The 13,887-nt window shown below is 38.6% G+C and overlaps 1 protein-coding gene across 5 annotated transcripts in view; it reads left to right on the forward strand.

Annotated features, from left to right (window-relative positions):
- The window catches only part of LOC134226160 (ras-related protein Rap-2a), a 486,525-nt gene that overhangs the window by 452,719 nt on the left and 19,919 nt on the right, over nt 1–13,887 (forward strand). For all 5 annotated transcript variants that reach the window (XM_062706753.1, XM_062706750.1, XM_062706751.1 and 2 more), the window contains 2 exons: nt 861–998; nt 2,489–2,606. In XM_062706753.1, coding sequence (XP_062562737.1) covers nt 861–998; nt 2,489–2,606 — 256 coding nt within the window. The remainder of the gene's footprint in view (nt 1–860; nt 999–2,488; nt 2,607–13,887) is intronic.

Genomic DNA, 13,887 nt, shown 5'->3' on the forward strand with positions numbered 1-13,887 from the left:
TGTAAAATAGGATGGCTGTGCTGGCATGATGGCGCCTTGAAAAGCTTTCCTGACCCGATGGAAAGTGGTTTGTTTACTGAAGGTATTAAAAAGTTAAGCTGTTTGGTGCGATAGGATTCCGTTTCCGGTTAGAGGCTTGCAGACGGAAAACAAAAGATGTTCGTTGGCGTTTGGAAAAGTTTACCTTTGTGTCTGTTTGGGTTTTAAACTTAGGTATAAGTTTTCGAAGTACGTACAATGATGTTTATCTTATATATAAAAATGAAATGGTCTGTGTTCGTATCCGCATAACTCGAAAACGGCTGGATGGATTTTTTTCATTTCTTCAGCAGAAACATTCGTTATAGTTTCCGACGGGTTTATATGATATTTCCTAATGCGAAAATTACGAGTAAAGTTGAGCAAATCGTGAAAAACTAAAATTGTGATTTCTATGCGAACTTTGCATGGGCAGTTCGGAACGCACATTCTCGCCTACTATGCAGGACAACGTCTGCCGGGTCGACTAGTATAAGATAATTATTGGATTATTCAATCAACTCATTTCGAATCACCAAATGATAATACTTGTGATGGTAGTAATCCTGGTAGTACCACAAATTCTCACATACACAAAGTTAGTACAATGAAAAATTCATGGTAAAAAAGGGTAGCGATTGTTACAGTAATAGTTGAAAGATAATAGTTTACAACTATGCTGGAACGAGTCAAAACTGATTCTATTCATTGTAGAGAACTGAAAAAATAAAGATTTAAAGGACTATACAAATGCTGATATTAATTGACATTCATATTGATCCCTTCTATCGCATACTGAAACACTAATTGATTTTTTTTTTCGTTCTCTTCTCATCTTATAGGTTGACAGCTCACCCTGTGTGTTAGAAATCCTTGACACTGCCGGCACAGAACAGTTTGCATCGATGCGGGATCTGTACATCAAAAATGGCCACGGTTTTATTGTTATGTACTCGCTAACGAATCACCAGACATTTCAGGTAAGTTCCATTCTATAAACATCAACGCCATAAAAAACTAATGTTCACCAAAACTCCCTGCGCATTACAAAAGACTTGTCTTATAAGCAGGCTTGTAAATGTCATCTGCATGTCATTTGACTAATTTGTTCATAACTTTCTATAGAAGCCAAATTTATTCCATAATTTTGAATGTACTCATAACGCTTGAGTAGGGCTCTATTTTTATCCAAGGATACATTGCTCTAAGTATAGCAGCTGGGGCTGGAGAGTGAAAACTCTCCAAAATGTCACGTGTCATTTGACATAATGTCATTTGAATGACATTTTGCCTCCCACGCCCCAGATTACATATTTACAGCAAAGTCTTGTTAGACAAAGTTGTAGGTCCATTTAAGCGCTATAAGTTCGCCATACAACATGAATTGATAGCTACCTTCTGAAAAAAGTTCTGGGAAAATAATACAAACGAATGCAAATGACATTTTACAACACTGCTTATAAGATTATGTGGTTTCATTCCTTATTCATATCAATCATTCAATCATCCGATTTATTTGTTCCTTGGGTCACCAAATCTTATCTTCAAGAAGTGAATCTTTTGGCTCTTCTCAAGCCTTATTATAAATGTGTTACACTTCTCTACTTGTCATCAAATCCTGTTACACTTCTAGCCTTCGGAAATTGGGTTAAACCTCGCAGATGAAAAATATCATCACCCAACAATTATGCAAAGTTCTATTCATCAATTTACAAGAGCCCCGGGCAATTCGCAAATGATTAGCCAGCCATGTAATTAACTATCGCCTCCTCGGAGTTTGTTGCGCAACTTCCGCCCGGGATTGTCCCCCTTTTCCATCACACTATCTCTCCTCCATTATCGCAACTAAATCAACCAAGAAGCCACGATCCGTTCCATCCCATCCAGAAGGCGACTACCACCGCCAGACCGCCCGGCTCAGGCAGACAAGCCACTTGCCGTTTCCTCTATTATGCAGCTAATCACCATCCAGTTTATGCAAGTTGCGTACCACCACAGAGTCCGCCGTCACGTCGGTCGGTCGATCCGTTCCCTTCCGCACTGCCAAGTCTGTGTTTATTTCTTTCAACGAGCCATTTCCGGACCCAACCCCGCGCGCGCATTCCGGCATCATCCCGCGGGGAGGGACCATATAACCATCTGCATTGGTGGCACCGTCATTGCATTTTATGACGTCGTCATAAATCGACATCGGAACGCAAAGGAACGACGACAATAGTCATAATTCAGTCGTTGGTCGTTCGGAACAAGATTGATAGCACCTAAAACGACGATGACAACAAAACCGCCCGACATGCTGTGCATCGGTCGGTGCGGCACAAAATGCTCTTCCTGCATCGAACTTCCCATGATCTTCTATCTAATAATAGCGTCGACATCTACCATCCATAAACGGTTGTGATTACCGAGGACCGTAATGTTGGCTATTTACGCTTATGTGACACCTCTGCTTTTGCTTTCTCTTTTCCAGGATATCTCCAGTATGCGAAATGTGATCAGTCGTGTGAAAGGCAGCCAGCCAGCACCCATCCTCCTAGTCGCCAATAAACTAGATTTAGATTGCCAAAGAGAAGTTTCGACAGCCGAAGGTAAGTCATGTTTGTGTCGTAACTTGGGATGTGTTTCGTGAGGTATTACATATTTGTGCACAATCAAATGATTGGTTACCTGCGGTACCTAGACCTACATGGAAACCAATTAAAAATATATCTTTATGAGTTCATCCAAGCCTAGCGACCGAATCTAATTATGAATAATTATGGTAAATGTCAAACAGTGAATGAAAGGTAATGGAAACACATTTGGAAGCATGATTTCACTTCAGATTCAACGGATCCTTGTATGAATTGAGTTTTCTATAAATAAGCCGATACAGGTTCATGAAGTACCAGTCAGTCGGTGGTTGGCCTCTCCAAGTGCGGCGAAATGGTTTTTGGTCGTAAAAATAATATCATTTTATTGAATAACGCTGTACTGAAGTGGAAATTTGTGCCCACCCAGAAGGCAAATGCGTGTGTTAACGTTATTGCGTTACCGAAATTGGTTGCCATAAATACAAATGCTAAGATACATTAGAACAGGGCTGGAATTTATGAGGAAATTCCTAAAGATTTTTTATCTTAAATAATAAGTTCTTCACTTATCGGATTAAATCAATGGAGGAAGGCATTAAACCATTTGATCCTTTACGCCGAATAAGGGTACTTTTATATGGTACATAAGCAAAAGTACGAAGTAGCATTGTTCTCAAAATGCTGTGCAAAGTTATCCTAAATCGGTGTGGACCACTAATCATGTGTGGCCACACTGTCACGCTTCCCCAAGGAAAAATTGAAATGCTTCTAAGACTTAAGCTAGTTCTATAGAGGTTTTATAACAGCATGCTCAAAAGCTTAAGGTTTTATTTTGGCTTTATACAGCTGTCATTAAATTATATCCGCAAGAATACTAGAAAACCGTGTTTTGGCTTCCAATATAAAACCTTGGTTTCTTGGTTCTATAATGCTTTTGTATTCCTCTTCAGAACTATCAAATTGAACTATTACAAAACCAGCGAGTAAGTTCCAGGGGTAGGCAAAAAGGTTGGGATAGGGAAAATTTTCTGGAAATTCAAATCAGCATAACTTTGCCTAGAATAATTCGTTTTTGATAATCCAATCTGGATGGGTAGGGTTGTTAAAACTACGCGGATTTCGCGAATTTCACGGTTTTCACGGATTTACATAACGGTTTAAGCTTTTGCGTGGCTTTTGGCATAGATTTAGTTTTAAGCGAAAATTTAATAACTAAACTGCTAGATCTAAGGACGTTTATTTGAGAATTAGTTTAATGTCTATTTAGATACAACTTTATTTTCTTTAGCATATGTTTTTGAGAACAACACACTTAAATTTTTCCACCGATCTCGGCTGTGCAAATTTCGGTTTAAGTTCGTTTGCTGGAATAATCAGCTGAATGAACATATGTTTTCGGTGACTCCTTTGAGCCGCAGTAAACAAACTATTTTTTCAGCTGAGATATCAGCAGAAAGTCACAAACCGAGCGCCTGGCTGTGCGGATCTCGGCAAAAGAATCAAAATATGCCGAGCTGAACTGAGTGTGAAGACAAGACAGATAGCCTGTCTTGGTAAGAGTAGTCACCATGCTACTACCCAAGCCGTTCCTGGGTGGACGTTAGACAGAATAACAGCGATTTCAACAATGCTGTTCTCACAACTGGCCCTCTACTAAAATTTCAATTTCTGTTCGCTCGCTTGTGACACTTATCCATTAGACCTGTTCACCATTTTCAAAAGTATTCCAGATTCAAAGTGCCACCCCACTATTTCAATGAGTATCTTAAATGGAGTCCCCTGACCAATTTTCAGCCAAATCCATGGAGATTTAGAGGTGCATCAAACGAGATTTGTGATTTTTCAGACTTTTTCGTAAAAAAAATCGTCTGTATGCATCAATTTAACTCCACATAATAAAAGGATTAGTCTTTGATAGCTTCTTTAGACTATTATCTACCACTTTGTCATTGATACTAGGATGTTAAGAGGCTTATTCTATGACTTTTTATAGATTTATAGCTGAAAAAAAATGCCACAAAAATCTGAAAAAATAATTTTAGTGCTTCTGGGTAGTAGGGAGGAGGTTCGGTTGTAGGGCACCGTTCGGTTATGGGCACCCTATGTATCTTTTGACAGATAAAGAGATGCTGTCATTCTGACAACCGTCATTTGTTTGCTATAATGGCATGATGTTTTGTGCTCAATTTCAAACAGGATGAAGTATCTCTACTTTGAACTAGAAACAAATGAATTTTTCGTACAAGAAAAACAACATGAAAGTTTTTTTTGGCCTTTTTTAAAGTGTCATAAATTAAAGGATTTAATTCAAAAAGTGAGTTCTAATGCGTATTTACACAGTAAATTTAATCTTTTTTGAGGCCCAATGTCGATTGCCATCAAAATTTTAGCGCGATTTTTTTTTCTTCTCGTTCCAAAAGGCTGCGAAATTCGGTTGTAGGGCACCTTTATTGGTTCGTTATGGGCACCCTCATTTTATTGATAAATCATTCAATATCGTTTTACTTGTCCCTTAACTTATTTTTTAATAACGTTTTAAGGCAGTTTTTATAATTACTTTGACATAATTGTTCGAAATAATGAGTTTATTTAATATTTTTTGTTCTTTGGGCATGTCTAGTCATTATACACACACTTTTTGGACCAAAGCGTTGACCGATTTATTGCAACAAGTTGCATTCGACGGGAATGCTTTCCCACTGTTTCCTATTGAAAATTGGTCAGATCGGACTATGGGATCGAAATTTATGGCCAAAATTTTATTTTTGGAAATAAACGAGAAAGGCACTTATTGCCGCTAGGGTGATTAATCAGGATTTTTTGACTGTGATGCATACCAATAAAACGTAAATCAATGAAAATTAAAACCCATTTACCTAAAGTGCTATTTAGACCTTTCTTATATTTTTTTTTCAACATCCTCCTTAATGCACCGAGGGAGGCACTCATCACTGCTAGGTGAATTGATTTGAGTTTTTAGCGTCTCCTGGCTTTAGAATGAATAAACTATTCCTTGTCTTTAAATCTAGGTGGGTTTTATTCATGCTTCTTTATTTTAGCTAAGTTTTCAAGTGCCCACAACCTGAACCACGAAAATGAAAATGTCCAAAATGTATAAATTTTCTAAATTGTCAATATTTTTTCTAAATCGATGAAATTATATTAATTTCTTTTGCTAGTAGTAAGGTTATAAGTTTAGCTTTCGATTGCTATGCAAATGTCGACATAAGATCAACCAGGGCCAAAGTTATGGACCAAACACAAAAGGTTGCCCACAACCGAACCTCCTCCCCTATAAATGTTCAATATGTGGACCTCTTGATCTGCAGGCCCCTGACACTACCACATAGCCCAATTTCCTAGATCCATATCAGTGGGTCGAGCATACTGGTTGACATTGCTCATAAATCATGGTCAACTTTGTTTTAGCATGGGGAATGGTCTTGCTTGACTACCCTATTCAAAATGTTGAGTATTTCTATGAAAACTGCATTTTACATGCCGAAGCTTTATTTTTCAGAATAAAGTGATGTATGAACGAAACTTCCAACACTCGGAAGGAAATAAACAGGAGGAAAATTTAATTGGGCATAAATTGAAAACTTATACTACCCCCAAAAGCACCTAAAATATTTTTTCTAGTTTTTAGGCAAATTTTTCAGCTAAACCTACCAAAAAGTCATACAATAAGCACTCTAAACATCCTAGTATCAATGACAAAGTGGTAGATAATATACTAAAGAAGCTATCAACGACTAATGCTCCTATTATGTAGAGTAAAATTGATGCATTCAGACGACATTTCTATGAGAAAGTCTGAAAAATCACATATCTCGTTTGATGCACCTCTAAATATCCATGGATTTGGCTGAAAATTGGTCAGGAGACTCCATTTAAGATACTCATTGAAATAGAGGGGTGGCACTTTGAATCTGAAATACTTTTGAAAATGGTGAACAGATCTACTATCCATACTGTTCTTCATTGTTGCGCTCCCTCTTACTTTGAGCTTTAGATGTTGTACTCACCGATAAATGCCAATAAGTCAATAATGATTTAGATTTTTAATGATTTGCCAAGTTCATCTATATTTTTTTCTTATCTTTATCTACAATAACCATGACCAAACCTGGCCTGAACATTCTTTGTATATCAATGCATCTTGTGCGGTATTTCGTAAAGTTCGATCAACAAAAAATCCACTGACAATAACGAAACAAAACAGGTCAAAACTTTCATTTCATCTAGAAAGCGGTGCTTATTAAGATAGTTTTGGCTGCTTGGTTCTTGTTCACTTAACCTCAGTACTTCTAGTGTGGTGAATAGGGCCAGGGTTGCGTTGTGAAGGAGTATTTCGTAGATTGCATACTGATAGCTGTCATGTATATTCTTTAACTTTCTTACCCCAACTGCTTATGGATTACTATTTGGGATTTATTAGCAAGCCAATTGGGGGTTCCAAAATGATAAAGCATGAAAGCTACCATTGTTGGCCACCCCCATCTTCTCCGTTACTAGGGAAGGGAAGGAAATGATGATAGGACATACAATTAACGAGAGGCCATCGACTCACCGACGCCTTAATAGATGTCAAGGAATAGGATAGTGGTAATTAGCCTAGGCTTAAGCGCCATTGTTCGCTCTCTGAAACGAGAAAGCAAATGAAATATATTAAAGGTACAGACCTGTGTTAAGTTGCAGTTTAAATTCATATTATAAATCAATAACATTATTACTTGAAGAGAAAACGTTCAGTAAATAGTGGAACAAAAATTGATATTTCTCGTAATTAGCTATGGTTCGCGCGGAATGGATTTCATGTCGTGCGGAAATGGCGCGGATTTGATTTCAGTCGGCGCGTATTTGGCGCGGAAAATATTTCGGCATCTCCATAACAACCCTGGATGGAAACAAAATACTAGAAGAATGTCCGCGGTTAAAGGTCACGGTTTTATCAAAATCGGATTATTCTATGCAAAGTTATGCTGATTTGAATTTTGCCTATTTCGACCTTTTTGCTTAACCCCTGTATATGTTGGTTTTGGGTCTTCAGTAGCCTTGCGAGCAAAGGCGTAGGATTGCCAATCCGGAGATGGCGAGTTCGATTATCGGTCCGGTCTAGGATGTTTTCGGGTTTGAAACTTTTTCGACTCCTTAAGGTCACTTCTGACGGGTCAATTTTCAATACTTGCAGTATATTTCGATACGGAACAGACAGTATAAACATTTTTATTTTTTCAGCTTTGCTGCGTCGCAGCATGCGTGAAAAAATAAAAATGACAGTTTTGCGTTGCTTCCGTATCGAATGGTGTGCCCTTGAAACCGCGAGTACTTTGAAAACTGGAATCCGTCAGGAGTGACCTTAAGCAAAGTGCATCCATTGTACTTGCCACACAAGATACATACTCATGCAATGGCAGGCATAGAAAAGCTTTCAATTCATAACTGAGGAAATGCTAATAGAATATTAAGTTGAAAAGCAGGCCAAGTTCCAGTTAGAATGTAGAGCCATTGAAGAAAAAGATATGTTGGTTTTGGTCAAAACTTAAATAAACTGTCAAGCGTTGTAAACTACCCATGATCACATATTTGTAACAATCGACAAAAGTAGGCATGGGAGAAATTGAACGTTTAAGTTTGCGATATGCCTCAGTATGGAAATCTAATTAATTTTCTAAAAATCATGAAAAATCAGACAAACACTTGTTTCAGTTGAAATTTTCCATAGCATCATTTACATTACTTGTTGTTTGAGTACAAATTAATTGCGGTTGTTTTTTTGTTCAAGGAATACGGCATACCGGCGATAGAATTTTCCAGTGTTACCGATATGCAGTCACTTCGCTCAATGTTACAAAACAACTTGATAGTTTTTCCAGGTTTTCTAGAACAAACTTTCTGATTTTACTTAGTCAGCTTAAATAACTAACAATTTGGGGGCGATCCCTAAGCTTAACTCAAAATCGCCGAAAATACAAATGTTACAAATATGCGATTATGGGCAGTAAAGATTGATTTGAACTAATTATTTTTCATGATTCCAAGCAGTTGAGAAGGTCAAAAACTTTCGGTTGACTGCCAAATAGATCCTGGGCTCGTGGCGACGTAGCCTCAACAGGAAATAAAGGAAATCGACAGGAACACTGTTAATATGAAACAGCAACATGTTCTGATAAATCGAAACAACATTATTTTCCAAAATTCAATCAATTATTCCAGGCTCATTGAATTCCCCACACTTAGTTCGATAGAAAGTTTGTATTTCTTGGTATTCAATCCCCACACAACTTGGTAATGCACTTGGAATTATGAAACTTGAGTCTGAGCGAAGTGGCAAACTGGCGAAGAAATGGGAACGAGAGGGCCCGGTGGGATGAAAGAATAAAGATGCTTGATAGAAGATGATTCAATTCGGTCTGTTGTTGTCAGTAAATGAGTTCATTGTGAAGAGAGGGATATTCGATGAACTGGGATCCATGCTCCGGTATGGCTTCCAAAATAGTCAAGTATTTGCAATTGTACTGTCAAGTTCGCGAATTCGTATTTATGAAGGCCCGATGATCTCATCAAGTTATCAGCGGTTATGTGACAAATGCAGTCCAACCACCTAAGGCAATTGTGGATCCCACTCATTCATATTATTCTCTTTTCTCAAGCACGTGCACGTGTGCACGTGTGAGCTACAACTCACAGTCTATGTTTAATTGCGCTCGACTAGCGTCAGGCAGTGGATATATTTGCATACTTCATAAATATTCTATCTATCTCAAATGAAAAAAAAAATAGTGCAACTTTCCATGGATTCCGCCGAGAATCTTCCAAGAATTCTGATGAGAATCATTTAGTGAGCCTGACTGGAATGTTCCAGGGACTCCGACAGGAATCTCTAGATATTTCGACGAGAATACCGTTGGGAGCCTCCAGGGATCATGAAGGGAATCCATCAGAGATTTCGGAGGGAATGTTTCAGGAATTCCAATGGAAAAATTTCAAGGATTCCGACGAGAATGTACCAAGGATCCTTCACCCTCCAGGAATTTCGACGGGAATATTTCAGGAATTTGAAGGGGAATATTCCAGGGATTTCGTCGAAAACCCTCCAGGAATTCCAATATGATGGTTCCAGGTATTTCATGAGCAATGTTTCAGGGATGAAGACGCATATCGTCGAAGGATTCTGAAGCAATCCGTCGAAGGACTTCGAAGCAAATCGTCGAGCGACTCCGAATTAATCCTTCAGTTATTTCGAAAAGAATCCTCCAGCGATCCCGAAGGGAATTCTCCAAGGATGTTGAAGCAAATCGTTGAGGGATTCCGATGCAAATCATCAAAGGATTTCGAAGCAAATCGTCGAATGGTTCCAAAAAAATTTCGTTAAGGGACTCTGAACAAAATATACGAATAATTCTGAAGCAATTCTTCGCGGGATTCCGAAGCTACTCGTCAGCCGGATTCCTTATCGTCTAGAGATCCCAACGCAGATCATTTGCAAAACGTCGAGAGACTCCGAATTAAATCTTCAAAGGATTACGAAGCAAATCGCCGAAGAATTCTGATTTGTCAAGGAATTCCTAAACCAATCTTAAAACGAATCTGGAACTATTCCGGAGCAAATCAACGAGAGATTCTAAAGCAAATCCTCCATGGATTTCAAAGGGTATTTTTCACAGATTCCCAAGGGTATTGCTTAACAATACTGGAAAGAATCCAGTAGTAATTCTTCTGGATTATGATTGGAATACTTCGATGAATCCTTTAGAGATTGAAGTGAGAATTCTTCTCGGATTCTGATGAGAATCCTTCTCGGATGCTGATGGGAATCTTTCTCAGAATTCAGAAACAAGCCAATTTTTCTTCCACTTATTTCATTAATTATGATAGAGTGAATATGAGAGATAAATCTTTAGTCTTCAAACTTTTTCGGTAATTCATTATGCAATATGTTGAAAACTGATATCACTGCTAACTAACTTATCAAATCCTAAGGGGGGGCTAATATTTTTCTAGGGAGGGCTAAGCCCCCACCCCCATCTAGCCCCCCCTTATTTACGCCAATGTTCAAAGTAACTCACACCTTGAACGAAATGAAAACGCTCGATATTTGAGCAGTACTTGGCAAGATTCACAACGTCAACTCCACAGTACCTTTAGATGAGAATTTGGTCAAGTATATTCAATATTTGCTCTCCAAGTTTTCTGTAAGACCCACCGAATGGTGGTTTGACTTGCGCCGCCGCAAAAACTTTCGGTCGTCTTTCGGGTAAAGAATACTATGATGCTTTCTCTTCAAATCAGGTCGGCTGCAGTACCGGAAACGGATTAGGAGATAAAATTATTGAAGTCACGTTTCCAGATCTACAATATAAATTCTACAATATTAATAACCATTATTGTCGCAGCATTCACCGATTTTAGGGTTTTCCTAAACCGAGCACTGCCCAATACCGAAACGCTTTCAAGAAGTTGAAGCAACTCACTAGTATAACTCCTCAACAATATAGGAACATTTGTAATGAAAAGTCGCATTACAGTCGTATTCGGATATGAATGGCAAGCAAACTGGCAACATTTCAGGGATAACAAATGTAAACGATCGCTATCAAGCAATGCCACGACGACGTTTCGTATTGTGTAATTTGGTTTATTTACCTATTAATCAATGCTGATGAATGGTAAAGATGTAGCAGGCAACGGTGCTGAAAGTTTCTTTTTTGTGTCAGACGAGGGTCTGGATAGATTACTAATATCAGGTTGGGGGAAGGGTCATTTGTCCGAAACCCATTCAGCCGAAAGCCATTTGGCCGAATGCCACTAGGCCGAAAGTTGTTTGGCTGAATATACCATTTGGCCGAACAGACTATTAGGCCGAAAGTCATTTAGTCGAATGGGTCATTTGGCCGAAAGGGTTGTTTGGCCGAAAGGGTCATTTGGCCGAAAGGGTCGTTTGGTCAAATGGGTCGTTAGGCTGAATGGGACATTTGGCCGAAAGGGTCGTTTGGCCGAATCGGTCATTTGGCCGAAAGGGACGTTTGGCCGAATGGGTCATTTGACCGAAAGGGTCATTTGGCCGAAAGTGTCATTTGGCCGAAAGGGTCGTTTGACCAAAAAGATCGTTTATCCGAAAGGGTCGTTTGGCCGAATCGGTCATTCAGCCGAAAAAAACATTTGGCCGAATAGACCATTTAGCCGAATAGTTTTTTGAAAAGTTAGAAATCAGGAATGAGTAGAGAGACTCACTACTCACTTCGCGCTTCTCAATTTTTACTGCGAGAAGTGATAAATGAGGAGCGAGAAGTGAGACGTCTCACTACTCACTTCGCGGCTACTTACTTTTCACAGCGATTATTAATTGGTTAGTTATTAATGTGGTAAGAAAAGTGAGACGTCTCAGTTCTCATTCCTAATTTCTCATTTTACAATAAACTATTCTGCTAAATGACCTATTCGACCAAATGAATCATTCGTCCAAACGACTCTTTCGACCAAATGAACCATTCTGCCAAATTACCCTTTCGGCCAAATGACCCTTTCGGCCAAACGACCCTTTCGGCCAAACGACCCACTCGGCCAAACTACCCTTTCGGCCAAATTACCCTTTCGGCCAAATTACCCTTCCGGTCAAATGACCCTTTCGGCCAAATGACCTTTCAGCCAAACGACCTTTTCGGCCAAATGACCCATTCGGCAAACATTCCATTCGGCCAAACGACCCTTTCAGCCAAACGACCCTTTCGGCCAAATGACCCTTTCGGCCAAATGACCCCTTCGGCCATACGACCAATGACTTTCGCTCAAATGGGCTTCGGCCTAATGGCTTGTTCGACCTAGTGGCATTCGGCCAAATGGCTTTCGGTCGAATGGGTTTCGGCCAAATGACCCTTCCGCATCAGGTTGTGTAGAAGATATATTTTTTTTAATTAATCCACGGGATCATAAATTCCGAAAATATCCCGAAGAAAATTGAAAACTAAATCCGAGTTGATTTCGAAAAAAAAATCCTTAAGAAATCTTAAAGAAATATTGAAGACTTTCCTGAGGGCATTCCGAATGTTTTCCGAGGAAACCCTGGAGAGCTTCCCAAGAAAATTTCGAATAATTTCCCTGTGGGATTCCAAAAAAATCCAGAGGAAAGATAAAAAAATGAATTTGCTGAAAAAACCATGTAGAATTTCTCAGACATTTGAAATAATTTCCCGAGAAAATTCTTTCCCGAATTTCCCGAGGTACTTTTGAAGTACCTATATTTTAAGAACATTTCTGAGATTTTCTCGAATAGTTCCCGAAAATCCCGACAATTCCAGCGAATTTCCCAAGCAAATATTGAAAAATTTCTTTAGGATATTCCAAACAAACCATGAGAAATTTTGAAGAATTTTTCGATTCATTTTTGATGAATATTTTGATGAGTTGCCTGAGAAAACTCCAAAATTTTCCCACGAAAATTCCAAAGAACTCCTCGAGGAAATCTTGAAAATCCCAAAAGAATTTCAACGAATATTTTGAAGAAATACTTCTACTAAATATAGCTTTCCGAGAAAATATCCCAAGGATTTTTTTTCTACAAATTTTCTCAATTGATTGGGGGTATTTCTATAATTCATTAAGATGATTATACAACAAAGTCTTTTTTGTACTAATTTTCCAAGAATTCGAGTTTTAAAGAACCATAAGGTGTAGAGGGATGAATTGGTCGATCGCACGATCCATAACGTAATTATCATACAAGATTTGGGGTTTTAGAATTGGTTCCACTTCCACATGTTGCCATCTAACTTTCATTCAATAACCGACTTAGTGAAATTTTATATCTGTCTATTTTGTCCCAAGAAATATTTACTTTTTTGTTAAGGATTTTTTACTCGTCGATGATTAATTGATTAGTTTCTTCAAATAGCAAAAACCATCTATTAATATTCCTTCCCCCTTCCTAACTGACTGCAAAGACGTCGTCACCACCGTTAAAGCCTTTGAACATTTGTAGTTATCGAAACTTGCTCACTGAAAATACTTGAACGATCCCATTCAATTGATTCCTTGTGCAATTTCAATTCTGGCCAATTACGGAGTACAACCATAGATATGTGTAAAACCTGTCCACGGTAAATTTCGGACACCCATCATCCCATGCGATTTTTTAAAATTTTCACAAACCACTGAGGAGATCAATTTACACGACAGTTCAATCTCTTCGTTTTATGTTATTCTTTCAGCGGGTTCAGCGGGTTTGGAGTGTGGAATATCTTCACCTGTCATAAGACGAGTTTGTACTATTCCATTTTATTACACCACTTTGTAA

Source organism: Armigeres subalbatus, chromosome 3 (genome assembly GCF_024139115.2).
Source record: "Armigeres subalbatus isolate Guangzhou_Male chromosome 3, GZ_Asu_2, whole genome shotgun sequence".
Classification (NCBI taxonomy): domain Eukaryota; kingdom Metazoa; phylum Arthropoda; class Insecta; order Diptera; family Culicidae; genus Armigeres; species Armigeres subalbatus.